General features: G+C 44.4%; 1 protein-coding gene across 18 annotated transcripts in view; it reads left to right on the forward strand.

Moving 5' to 3' along the window:
• The window catches only part of plekha5 (pleckstrin homology domain containing, family A member 5), a 107742-nt gene that overhangs the window by 81144 nt on the left and 12130 nt on the right, over positions 1-14468 (forward strand). For 13 of the 18 annotated variants that reach the window (XM_077005550.1, XM_077005555.1, XM_077005551.1 and 10 more), the window contains 7 exons: positions 3399-3452; positions 5642-5722; positions 7364-7426; positions 10090-10170; positions 10874-11023; positions 11135-11236; positions 11476-11584. In XM_077005550.1, coding sequence (XP_076861665.1) covers positions 3399-3452; positions 5642-5722; positions 7364-7426; positions 10090-10170; positions 10874-11023; positions 11135-11236; positions 11476-11584 — 640 coding nt within the window. The remainder of the gene's footprint in view (positions 1-3398; positions 3453-5641; positions 5723-7363; positions 7427-10089; positions 10171-10873; positions 11024-11134; positions 11237-11475; positions 11585-14468) is intronic. The other 5 variants (XM_077005557.1, XM_077005558.1, XM_077005572.1 and 2 more) reach the window with 2 other exon arrangements.

Here is a 14468-nt window from a genome sequence, read left to right on the forward strand (position 1 = left end):
CAAACACTAAACGACCAGTAATAACCACACCCAAACACTAAACGACCAGTAATAACTGCACCAAAACACTAAACGTCCAGTAATAACTACATCGAAACACTAAACGACCAGTAATAACTACGCCCAAACCCTCAACGACCAGTAATAACTACACCCAAACACTCAACGACCAGTAATAACTACACCCAAACATTAAATGACCAGTAATAAAACACACATGCATTAAACAAACAGTAGTAACTACACACAAACATTGACCAGATATAACTACATACAAATGAGAATCTAACTGTAATAACTCCATATGATATTCAGTAATATCTACACCCAAACACTGAACGACCAGTAATAACTACACCCAAACACTAAATGACCAGTAATAACTACACCAAAACACTAAACGACCAGTAATAACCACACCCAAACACTAAACGACCAGTAATAACTGTACCAAAACACTAAACAACCAGTAATAACTACACCCAAACACTGAACGACCAGTAATAACTGCACCAAAACACTAAACGACCAGTAATAACTACGCCCAAACCCTCAACGACCAGTAATAACTACACCCAAACACTCAACGACCAGTAATAACTACACCCAAACATTAAATGACCAGTAATAAAACACACATGCATTAAACAAACAGTAGTAACTACACACAAACATTGACCAGATATAACTACATACAAATGAGAATCTAACTGTAATAACTCCATATGATATCCAGTAATATCTACACCCAAACACTGAACGACCAGTAATAACTACACCCAAACACTAAATGACCAGTAATAACTACACCAAAACACTAAACGACCAGTAATAACCACACCCAAACACTAAACGACCAGTAATAACTGCACCAAAACACTAAACGACCAGTAATAACTACACCCAAACACTGAACGACCAGTAATAACCACACCCAAACACTAAATGACCAGTAATAGCTATACCCAAACACTAAATGACCAGTAATAGCTACACCCAAACACTAAACGACCAGTAATAACTGCACCAAAACACTAAACGACCAGTAATAACTACACCCAAACACTGAACGACCAGTAATAACCACACCCAAACACTAAATGACCAGTAATAGCTATACCCAAACACTAAATGACCAGTAATAGCTACACCCAAACACTAAAGGACCAGTAATAGCTACACCCAAACACTAAACGACCAGTAATAACTACACCCAAACACTAAATGACCAGATATAACTACATACAAATGAGAATCTAACTGTAATAACTCCATATGATATCCAGTAATATCTACACCCAAACACTGAACGACCAGTAATAACTACACCCAAACACTAAATGACCAGTAATAACTACACCAAAACACTAAACGACCAGTAATAACCACACCCAAACACTAAACGACCAGTAATAACTGCACCAAAACACTAAACGACCAGTAATAACTACACCCAAACACTGAACGACCAGTAATAACCACACCCAAACACTAAATGACCAGTAATAGCTATACCCAAACACTAAATGACCAGTAATAGCTACACCCAAACACTAAACGACCAGTAATAACTACACCCAAACACTAAATGACCAGTTATAACTACATACAAATGCTAATATAACAGTAATAACAACATGTGAACACCAAGCTAACAATAAAAATACACACAAACATTAAATGACCAGTAATAACTACACCCAAACCCTAAACTAACAGTAATAATTGCACACAAAAGCTAAACTAAAAATCTAAAAATGTGACAAAAGTCTTTGTGATTATGTTGCTTCTCCAACTCCCTGTCCCACTATGACCTGGAGGTTGGAGCTGCCACTGTCCTCTTTAAATACACCTACAAATAAAGTCATAAAGCTATAGGTTCAGAATTGTAAATAGTCACACATAGCTCCGCCCCCCTCCGACCTGTTGTGTCTTTGTTTTGTTTCTCATGTGTTCTTGTTTGGTTTTTCCTTGGGTTTCTCTGCCACTCCTCTGTCTGTTTCCACGCCCCTTGTCATTGTCAGCACCTGATTCTAGTTGAGTTTCCTTGTTTAGTCCCTTATTTAGACTGTGTTTGGTCTTCCTATTTGTCGGTCATTGTAGGTCTGGTCGTAGTTTTCCGTGTTCTCGCTACCTTCCCTTCCATATGCCTGTACTCCGCTTTACTTTTTGTTTTGGGTTCTGGTCATGTAAGTTTGGGTTCTATGCCCCTTTTGATTCGCTGGTGGTTGCTGTGTTTCGTTTTACCTTGTAGTTGTGGTTGCATTCCGTTATGCCCGTGTTTGATTATTCCCTCCTCGTTTATGCATTCCTAGCATTATTTCTTGTATTTAGTTCGCTAGTTGTCTGTAGTTTTTGTCCCTTTTGTGTTGATCATTGGTAACATCTCTTGTCATTAGTGTATCGTCTGTTTTTATCCTTTCATTAAAACCTTCTTCCCCTGCATTTGCGTCTCGCCAGTCCATGTTAAACATAACAATTATGTCAATTATATTCCTTTAAATTTAAGAGGCCTTTATTCGTAACAAGTTTATTTGTCTTGGTTCTTTTGAACATTGCTTCTCAGAAGACTTCACTTCTGTATATGAGAAAACAGCTTTGCCCTCTCAGGAAAAACTGAACTTTTCAGTGTGGAGAAAGCATTCAAAACAAATAACTGAAACTGTAATCATGATTGAAACAATCAAAGTTTTTCACCAATCTAGTGACAGTGTATTACAGTAAGATTATTATCCTGGCGGGTGTAAGAGGGCATTTTGTTATAGTTGTTGGGACACAAATGACACACTTTGGTTTGGTGGTGGTGTTTGTTTTTTAATACATCTGGCCCACAGTTAGTTAAAATATATATTCCTAAGATCAACTAAAAGCAATAGAGACTGATTACCTTACAATAATTTACTTTGTTCAAGACAACTCGAAAGATGTTTAATTGTTGCAAAAATAAGGCATATTTTCCTCAATCAGGACAATTTTTGCATTTTGCATAATTTGCAATAATGTTATTTCTGTTTCCATCTGTGTGAGTTGTGAGTGGTGTGTAAACCGTTTGAACAGTAATCACGTGTGTCTGTCCTGAACGTCTCGATGTCATGTCCCTTACCCCGTATTCATTCTGTGCTTTGATGTCTATGGCCCATTGCTGCATGACCAGGGACTCGTATGTCTTTGTTGGTCGTGATAACTGCTGTTAGACGTCCTTTGTGCTGTTTTTACTCTGGTATGATCTCTTCCCTGCTGAGCACTATCTCTGAGATCTTTTCTCCAAATACTACTGTCCTTAGCTCTCCCCGCTCTCCTCTCTCCTCTCCTCTCTCCTCCTTTCTCTAAGTACTACTGTCCTTAGCTCTCTCCTCTCTCTCCTCCCTCTCTCCTCTCTCCTCCTACCATGTCGCTAGAGTGAGATTCTCTCTCATCACCTGCAGAGGAACCTCATGTATGTGGACAGCCAGGTGAGAGTCAATGCACGCATGCTCCTTCTCTCCCTCGCTCTCTCTCTCTCCCTCTCTCCTTCTCTCCCTCCCTCATTCCCTCTCTCCTGCTCTCCCTCTCTCTCTCTCTCCCACACCCCGTCTCTCCCTCCCTCTCTTGCTCACGCCCTCTCTTCTTCTCTCCCTCTCTCCCTCACTCAGTCTCTCACTCTCTCTCTCTCCCTCACGCCATCTCTCCCTCCCTCTCTCTCCTTCACGCCATCTCTCCCTCCCTATCTCTCTCTTCCTCACTCCCCCTCTCTCTCTCCCTCTCTCCCACTTCCTTCTTAATTCTGTCCCTTACTTACCCTAGTCTTCTTGCAGGACTGTTGGTTTTTGGTTCATCATCTATATTAGGGTCGCCTTTGGCTTCAGTGTGGTGTGATTACTTAAGGGAGATGCTAAATACACTTATGTAATGCAATTTATGCAAACATAATGGCATTATTAAAATTAATCCCCTAAGTGCATAGAACAACAAATGCACTGAGCTTCCAGATGTATTATAAATACTTTAACAGTCTTTTGTACGTCTGTTACTACAGAATTGAACAGCGCTTTCTTCAACTCTGTTTCAGATAGGCAGGTCTAATATTATAGACATTTTCATGTGTGCTGGGTTATGTGTGCTGGATAATCTGAAGGATAATTTATTTGCTATGTGTGCTGTTTCTAGAACATTTTGACCCTCTGCCTTTTGTTCATGTCTCTTTATTTCCAAGAAGCCCAAAGACTCACAAAGCCACCTTAACATTCTGCGTCTTCATTTTGACATTATTATAGGAGAACACGCTCATCTCTGGGTTAGGGTTACACCACACAGACACACAGGCTCACCTCGTCTTGGAAAACACAAGCTGTTTTCCAGATGTCCCAAACACACAGACAGACAGACAGACACACATTCATTTCTCCTTATCCAACCAATCTTTCCCTGCAAAGCAAATTCTGTCATGACCATCTGTACCAGTGCTGCCACCACACGTGCACGTGTGCACTGCAGCTGCAAACCTGTGTGGTGTCATTGTCTCTTTGAAAGTGTTCACATTCAACCTGTTTTGTTATGATTTAGCTTCTTGAACTCTTCTGTTTATACTACATGGTGGAAGGAAACGGTGTGTCCTTCATGTCCTCCATGGCAATAATGGAATAAAGGCAATAATGTTTCCTGAGTTGTTAAAATGTCACTTGAATGCTGTGACATTAAAACTAGGCCCCTTATATTCTTAATGTGAACTTCTTTAATCACAAGACAATTTACAGCATTTCTACTTTGTCATTTTAATATCCCACCTTCTACTTGATGACACTTGAAAACTGTGAAAACAAGAGCACTATTCAGAGAGGGTGGTGTTTTATGATCATTCAGAGAGGGTGGTGTTTTATGGTCATACAGAGAGGATGGTGTTTTATTATCTATCATACAGAGAGGATGGTGTTTTATGATCATTCAGAGATGGTGGTGTTTTATTATCATACAGAGAGGGTGGTGTTTTATGATCATTCAGACATGGTGGTTTATGATCATGGAGAGAGGGTGGAGTTTTATGATACTTTAGAGAGGGTGGTGTTTTATGATCATACAAAGAGGATGGTCTTTTATGATCATTCAGAGAGGGTGGTGTTTTGTGATCATACCAAGAGGGTGTTTTATGATCATGTAGAGAAGATGGTGTTTTATAATCATTCAGAGAGGGTGGAATTTTATAAACATACAGAGAAGGTGGTGTTTTATGATCATTCAGAGAGGGTGGTGTTTTATGATCATACAGAGAGGGTGGTGTTTTATGAAGGTTTTATAAATCTGTGGCATGTTGTGTTTTTTTTGTTGTCCTTTGAGTCAAGTCATTAAACTCATTCAAGTATTTGATGCTCTTATCTGTCACGAGCAACAGAGACAATCTTGAAATATTCCTCAATGGCTCATACACAGAATAAAGAGCTTCCAAGTCTGAATTTTCTGGTCACATAGTAACGAAAAAGAACATGTTTTGAATCTTCTCTGAAGGTCTGGTAGATTTTCAAATTAAATGTCTCTTCCTAGCTTGCATACACACACACACACACACACACACACACACACACACACACACACACACACACACACACACACGACATCTGTAGCAGTGCTGTTCTCTGCTGAATACTTTTCCTCCTCCTTACTGCACCAGATCAAGGAGAATGAGCCCATAATCTTCCTGATTCACACTATGATTGAGAACTCTGCACCAAGGCCTCAACTATACCAGCAAGTAAGGTGTTGATGTGTCCTGCCCTGTCCCCTACACCTGTCCCCTACACCTGTCCCCTACACCATCGAGCGCCGTGCTGATCTTCCTCTGAGTCCTGCCTCATTGCTCAGTGTTGGTACAGCACGTCCCATTCTTCCTCTCCGTGGTTGTCGTTGTTCTCTTGCAGACATTGTCAGCATGGCTTGAAGGTTTTGTACCTCCACTGCCATGCAAACTGCCCAGCAGCTGCTGGTGTGGTCACTCCATGCTGAATCATCTGCACTGCCTCATTCAGTCATGCTAGCAGCCATGGGTCAGGCAGCTCCAGCCACGCCGCCAGTGTTTGGACTTATCTTGACACAACTAGCCTTGTATGTACTACACAGTGGTTGTATCTACGTTTTAAAATGATTTAAAAGTTTTTAAAAGGTTCAGCTCGAGCAGCATTGAACCTGTCCGTTTGCACCGTCGTATATGAGCCTGATCTGAGGAACCATTACGCTACTGCATTGTTACTGTGCTTATCATAACTTTCTTTCAACCATGTGAAACCTTGTATGTGTGTGTGTGTGTGTGTGTGTGTGTGTGTGTGTGTGTGTGTGTGTGTGTGTGTGTGTGTGTGTGTTTCCCGGATGACCTGTGGCTGAAGTGTCACTCTTGAATGTTTCACACGTGGAATGCTGATCACATGTCCCACCGCTGCCACTTTTAGTCTAAAACGTGTCAGTGCGTGTAAAAGTGCTGCAGGTGTTTCACTCTTTACACGCCCACACTGCACCCTGCCTTCCTCATCACCTCTGTGTGTGTGTGTGTGTGTGTGTAGATGTGTGAGATTGTGTGTATGCGAGTGTCAAAAATATTTACCCTGTTATGTCCTGTGTGCCACACACAACACTGCTCAGACAGATATAACGAATTTATGTGGGTTTATATGGTGGATGTTTCAGTATACATACATTTAGAATAAATATTGTTGCATTATAAACTCTGCACTAGTTTCCCATAACACAACCCTTATCTCAAACCCTAACCTTTATCTTAAACCCTAACCCTTATCTTAAACTGACATGAGTTCTGTTTACCTGTTTGCTTGTTTGTGTTTAGTCCATTTCCTGACTATCTAGGAGTCCTGGATCCTCTATATGTCTTATCAGCCTTTACTCCTTCTGTTATGAGTGACCTGGTTTTGCTTTTTACATAATTTATACTATAAATTAACTTGTAAATACTGTCCAAGGAAACTCCTATGAATACAGTAGATATGTGTGATTGTTCGCTATGCAGACATACCTGTACACTTCTTAAACCAGGTCGTCTGTGGCAGAGGCCACTGACAACATGGCAGAACCACAGAGAACAACTATTAGTACATTTGAGTACAAAGAAATTACCGAAAAAGAACTGGAAAGATATAGCCATAAAGTCTGTGCACCTAATTAAGTAATCATTTAGATTACTTAGATTAGATAAGTATAGATTAGATTTGTCCTAGTTTAATTTCAATGAAAATATCATAATCCTAATTAGCTCTTCTGACTTGTCCTTGGGTGAAATCATTTTGGCATGATTTTGTCAGACGTTTGTTGTAGACTAGCGGTATCTATAGCATCATGCTGCTAGGGTGTTTGCAGCATCACCCCTGACTCTTCATCATTCTTGCAGATGAACCCTGAAGGATTCAGAGAGAACGTGTACAGCTGCAGGCCTGAAGAACTGGATGTTGATGTAAGTCCATATCTAGGCTCTTGTTGTTCATTGATGCCATCAGGTCTTTTTAAACCACAAATGATTTGTTGTTTGTTCCTGAAGAGTTAGGGACAGCATGCAAGTGGCATAAGTGGCATATGTAGCTTAATCCCAAACCAGCATATAAAGTCTATATACAGTCATGGCCAAAAGTTTTGAGAATGACACAAATATTATATTTTCACATGATCTGCTGCCCTCTGGTTTTATGTGTGTTTGTCAGATGTTTTTATCACATACAGAAATATAATTGCAATCATATTATGAGTAACAAAAACTTTTATTGACAGTTAGAATGAGTTAATGCAGCAAGTCAATATTTGCAGTGTTGACCCTTCTTCTTCAGGACCTCTGCAATTATCCGTGGCATGCTCTCAATCAACTTCTGGACCAAATCCTGACTGATAGCAGTCCATTCTTGCACAATCAATGCTTACATTTTGTCAGAATGTGTAGGTTTTTGTTTGTCCACCCGTCTCTTGATGATTGACCACAAGTTCTCAATGGGATTAAGATCTGGGGAGTTTCCAGGCCATGGACCCAAAATCTCTATGTTTTGTTCCCTGAGCCATTTAGTTATCACCTTTGCTTTATGGCAAGGTGCTCCATCATGCTGGAAAAGGCATTGTTGATCACCAAACTGCTCTTGGATGGTTGGGAGAAGTTGCTCTCGGAGGACATTCTGGTACCATTCTTTATTCATTCAATTTTTAGGCAAGACTGTGAGAAAGTCGATTCCCTTGGCTGAGAAGCAACTCCACACATCAATGGTTTCAGGATGCTTTACAGTTGGCATGAGACAAGGCTGGTGGTAGCGCTCACCTCGTCTTCTCCGAACAAGCTGTTTTCCAGATGTCCCAAACAGTCAGAAAGGGGATTCATCAGAGAAAATGACTTTACCCCAGTCCTCAGCAGTCCACTCCCTGTACCTTTTGCAGAATATCAGTCTGTCCCTGATGTTTTTTCTGGAGAGAAGTGGCTTCTTTGCTGCCCTCCTTGAGACCAGGCCTTGCTCCAAGAGTCTCCGCCTCACAGTGCATGCAGATGCACTCACACCTGCCTGCTGCCATTCCTGAGCAAGCGTTGCACTGCTGGTAGCCCAATCCCGCAGCTGAAACACTTTTAAGAGACGGTTCTGGCGCTTGCTGGTCTTTCTTGGGCGCCCTGGAGCTTTTTTGGCAACAATGGAACCTCTCTCCTTGAAGTTCTTGATGATGCGATAGATTGTTGACTGAGGTGCAATCTTTCTAGCTGCGATACTCTTCCCTGTTTTTGCAATTTTTGTGCAGTGCAATGATGACTGCATGTGTTTCTTTAGAGATAACCATGGTTAACAGAAGAGAAACAATGATGCCAAGCACCAGCCTCCTTTTAAAGTGTCCAGTGGTGTCATTCTTACTTAATCATGACAGATTGATCTCCAGCCCTGTCCTCATCAATACCCACACCTGTGTTAATGGAGCAATCACTGAAATGATGTTAGCTGGTCCTTTTAAGGCAGGGCTGCATTGAAATTGAAATGTGTTTTGGGGGATAAATGTAACGTGGCTTGCGCCACGGAGCGAGGAGGCGGACACAATCGCTGAGAAGAGCGAGATTTATTGAAGGGAATACCATACTCGTCGTCACTTAGCCAGTCCAGGTCGATAACGGGAGGGCAGTCAGTAAAACAGGCGTATACGGGCATAACTAAACAGGGGAACACGAGTAACAAGCAGGAAACCAAAAGACGGGAACAATAATCGGTCAGGTATAGCGATAAACACAGAAACAGCTAAACATCCAAATCAATCAAAATACCAGACAAGGACCAGGGAGACTCAGGGGCTTACATACATGGGAACTAAACTACGAGCAGGTGAAGACAATGACACGGGGGCGTGGTAATAAACAAGGGAATCACGAGACAAACGAGCGGGGCGGGATGAACAGGCATGGGACACAGACACAAGGGAACCGGGAGTGACAGCCAAGGGAGGGGGCGAGGCCATACGTGACAATAAAGTTCATTTTCTAGACCAATCTTGACTTTGCAATCAATTACTGTTAAGCTGATCACTCTTTATAACATTCTGGAGTATATGCAAATTGCCATTATAAAAACTGAAGCAGTAGACTTTGTAAAAATGTATATTTGTATCATTCTCAAAACTTTTGGCCATGACTGTAAACCCTAACCCTAATCCCAACACAACATTTAAAGACTTGCTGTTACCGTTACCTAATTCCAGTCCAGGATATAAAGCCTTGCTATTACTGTAGCCTATTTCCAAGTCATTATTGCTTACATCCTAAATATGGGCACCCAAATATCACGGTGACATATCGTTTAAAATATGTATTCTTCACAAATATACTGTTTAGGGCACTTATATTGAATTATATTGAATTATTTGTGTGTGTGTGTGTGTGTGTGTGTGTGTGTGTGTGTGTGTGTGTGTGTGTGTGTGTGAATCTGTAGCTACAAGAACTATGAAAAACATTGAAATAAAGGAGACTTACTTTTCTATACTTTTATTATTTGATATAAATGCTTAATTTTAGCCATGTGGTGTGGTTGCCATCAATTGCTGTGATATATTCTGTTATACAGTAAGTATCACCATGACAGGACAAACTCAAATTTTTGTATGCTGTTTTAGGCTAAGCTGAGTAGGTTGTGTGAGCAGGGCAAAGTGGTGCGGACACAGGAGGACAAGCTCCAGCAGCTCCACAGGGAGAAGGTACCTTCCCCTATACACCTGACCATCCTCAACACCTGCCGACTTCCCCTAAACACCTGACCATCCTCAAAACCTGCCGACTTCCCCTAAACACCTGACCATCCTCAAAACCTGCCGACTTCCCCTACCCACCTGACAACTGTTCACTCCTAGTGTCTTCCCCTTTCACCACTTTTACATGCCTGTTGTTTACTGTGAGGAGATGGTGAGATTGATATACGTTTACAATTGGGATCTGGGTATTGGGGTGTGGTTTTATTGGGTTGAGATTGCAGTAGGGATTTATTTGGTGCTAAGAGAAAGGTTTGTGTTTATTGGAGCAAATGTTTGTGGGAATTTGTGATTTTATGATGTGCTTATTGGAGGTGGAACTGAGTTACTTGTTTACTGAAGGGTTATATTGTAAGATTGTTGTGTTTATTTACTGGTTTTGGTGAGTTTATTGGGGTAAGACAGGTGTTTTTATTAGAGTGTGATATTGGGGTGTGTGTTGGGGTGAGATTGGCATAAGCGTTTAATGGTGTTTATTGTTTATTGGGGAGGATATTTTATTGGAAAGTGTTTATTTGTGCTTGAGTTTACTGAAGAGGGTGTTTATTGATGTGTTTGTGTATTGGGGAGTGTGTTTTTTGAACCGGGTGTTTTCTGGTGCATGTGTGTGTATATTTTATAGTGTGTTTATTTTGTTGTGTATCTGTCGTAGCACACACTGGAGACTGCCCTGCTGTCAGCAAGCCAAGAGATTGAGATGAATGCTGAGAATCCAGGAGCTGTACAGAGTGTCATCCAGCAGAGAGATGTCCTGCAGAGTGGCCTTCTAAGCACCTGCAGAGAACTGTCCCGCGTCACTACTGTAAAGACACACACATGCACACACAAAAACACACACACTTATGTGCACACCCACTCACACATGCGCACACACAAAGCCATCAACCTGTCTGTTTTGATTGCTTGTTGGTAGGAGCTGGACCGAAGCTGGAGAGAGTATGACAAACTGGAGATCGATGTCACTCTGGCTAAAAGGAACTTGCTGGAACAGCTGGAGGCCCTCGGGAGCCCACAGGTTGAACTCTACCAACTTAAATGAGCACGTGTGGGATTTGTGTGGTAATAATGACTTAAGGGGATTTGTATGGAGTTAAAGTGTGGGAGAGGGTTTGAAGGATAACGTGTAAGTGGCGGGAGGGCGTTGTCAGGTAAAACATGTGGGTGGGGTTGTGTAATGTGTGGGGGGATGTGTGGGGGTTTGTGTGGTAATTATGTGGGTGTGCCTGTGTGATAATTGTGAATGTGTATCCACAGACAGAACCTCCCAGTCATCAACATGTTCAAATTCAGAAGGAGCTGTGGAGAATTCAGGATGTGATGGAGGCGCTGAACAAGAACAAGAACAAGAGGAATGCAGAGCCCAGTGAGATTCAGACGCTCAGACACACTCTCAAACAGCCACGCACACACAAACACTCTCAAACAGCCACACACACACAAACACTCTCAAACAGCCACACACCAAGGTTATAATCGTTAACGAAAACGAACGAAAAAATGAAAACTGATATTGAAAAAACATTTTCGTTAACTAAAATAAATAATAACGGTAATTAAAATAAAAAAACGATAACTAACTGTAACTATATTACATGTTTAGAAAACTAACTAAAACGTTCTGAAATTATAGATAGGTGTAACGTGGCTCGCGCCACGGAGCGAGGAGACGGACACAAATGCAGAGATGAGCGAGATTTAATACAGGGAATACCAAAACCAGAGTCGATAGAACAGGCAGGGGTCATAACGTGCAAGCAGTCCGAACAAGAACAAGAAACAGGCATGACGAGACGAGAACAGGGAAGACTCACGGACCAGGCAGGAACAAACAGATGACGGGAAACACAGGGCTAGAAAAACAGCGAACGTGAAAGCACAAACCGACTGATAGAACAAAACCACGGATGACTCGACTGGGGAATGACAGTACTTAAATACATAGAACCGAAACAAGGAACAGGTGATAACAATAACGACGGGGCAGGACTAACGGGCAAGGAATAACAAAACACGAGGAACGGACATTGGAGTGACAGCGGGGAGAGGGGGGCGTAGCCCTACGTGACAGTACCCCCCCTCAAAGTGTGCCACTCCAGGGCACGCAAGGGCAGACAGGACAGGGAAACGGACTAGGACAGGACAAAGCAGGACAAGGAGACAGAGGCAGAACAGAGACAGGGGAACCAGAGACCGGCCAGGAGCTGGGCTGGGGTATGGTGTCACAGGCAGGGACAGGGCGAGGCACGGGAGCAGGACTGGGAACCGACACGGGAGTCTGGCTAGGGGACAGGGCAGAGGAAAACACGGAGGCAAAGACAGCTTGGACGACGGAGACAGGGACAGGAACGAAGTGGGTCGTGACTTGGGGAACAGACACGGGAACCGGGACAGAGAGGACACCACCAGAAACAGACACAGGGACAGGTACATGTACACGAACAGATACACAGACGGGCAGCGGGAACAGGAGCCGGCAGACAGGCAGCGGGAACAGGAGCCGGCAGACAGGCAGCGGGAACAGGCAGCGTCTGCTGGCGGGCAGCGGGAACAGGCAGCGGGAACGGGAGCCGGCGCGGACGACCCCTCCTGGGTCGCGGGGACAGGAACCGGCGCAGACGACCTCTCCTGGGTCGCGGGGACAGGAACCGGCGTGGACTGCCGACGGGCAGCGGGAACAGGAACCGGCGTGGACTGCCGACGGGCAGCGGGGACAGGAACCGGCGTGGACTGCCGACGGGCAGCGGGGACAGGAACCGGCGTGGACGACCCCTCCTGGGTCGCGAGGACAGGAACCGGCGTGGACTGCCGACGGGCAGCGGGGACAGGAACCGGCGTGGACTGCCGACGGGCAGCGGGGTCAGGAACCGGCGTGGACGACCCCTCCTGGGTCGCGGGGACAGGAACCGGCATGGACCTCCTCCGGGTCGCGGGGACAGGAACCGGCGTGGACGAGACGTCCTCGGGGGGGCGTGACCGCCATACTGACGTCCTCGGGGGGCGTGTCCGCCATACTGATGTCCTCGGGGGCGTGTCCGCCATACTGACGTCCTCGGGGGGCGTGTCCGCCATGCTGACGTCATCCCGGGTCCGAGCCGGCCACTCCTGGGGTGAGTGGCTAGTACTCCCCCCCAAAAAATTCTTTGGGAGCCTTAGGGGAGCGGCTTCCGGGATCATTGGAGGGAGGTCTGCGTCACTGGGATCCTGGGCGAGCCTGGAAGAACACACAGACACACACGCCCCTCGTGGCTCTCTCTGCGATGGCTCCGCCTCCTCTGAGGCGTCGGGAGCTCGCAGCAGCCATTGAGAGCCAACCGAGGGTTAAGCCAAAGCTCGTCTGTGCATTCACTCCGTCTGCCCGCTGCTTGCACCACAGGTTGCTCACCCCTGTGGTGTTCATCAAGCGGGGCAGACTCGCAGCGCTCAATAGGAGTCTTGTCGCGAAAGCCAGTAGTGAGAGACTGCGCTTTCTTCGATCTGCGACGAGACTTCCTTGTTCCCACAGCGCCAGGGGTATTCCTGTCTCCGGCTCGTTCGCGCTGCAACACACGAGAGTTAAACTGCACGGAAGCAGCCAACAACTCGTTACAGCGACTAAACTCACCGGAGTCTCGCTCTCTCGCTGTGTCCTGGTTAGATCCGTGGTTATGTAACGTGGCTCGCGCCACGGAGCGAGTAGACGGACACAAATGCAGAGATGAGCGAGATTTAATACAGGGAATACCAAAACCAGAGTCGATAGAACAGGCAGGGGTCATAACGTGCAAGCAGTCCGAACAAGAACAAGAAACAGGCATGACGAGACGAGAACAGGGAACACTCACGGACCAGGCAGGAACAAACAGATGACGGGAAACACAGGGCTAGAAAAACAGCGAACGTGAAAGCACAAACCGACTGATAGAACAAAACCACGGATGACTCGACTGGGGAATGACGGGACTTAAATACATAGAACCGAAACAAGGAACAGGTGATAACAATAACGATGGGGCGGGACTAACGGGCAAGGAATAACAAAACACGAGGAACGGACATTGGAGTGACAGCGGGGAGAGGGGGGCGTAGCCCTACGTGACAATAGGATACCCTTCGTTTTTGTGTTTGTCAATTTATTTATAAGTCTTGTGGACTGATGTGAAATCGATTTTTTTCACAAGAAGTTTTATATTAGCTGGCAGAACCGTACGACACCTCATGGTCCGTCATGTCTCTTGTTTAGAGATACTGCTCGCCATGCTTGCCTGCAA

Source organism: Brachyhypopomus gauderio, chromosome 5 (genome assembly GCF_052324685.1).
Source record: "Brachyhypopomus gauderio isolate BG-103 chromosome 5, BGAUD_0.2, whole genome shotgun sequence".
Classification (NCBI taxonomy): Eukaryota; Metazoa; Chordata; class Actinopteri; order Gymnotiformes; family Hypopomidae; genus Brachyhypopomus; species Brachyhypopomus gauderio.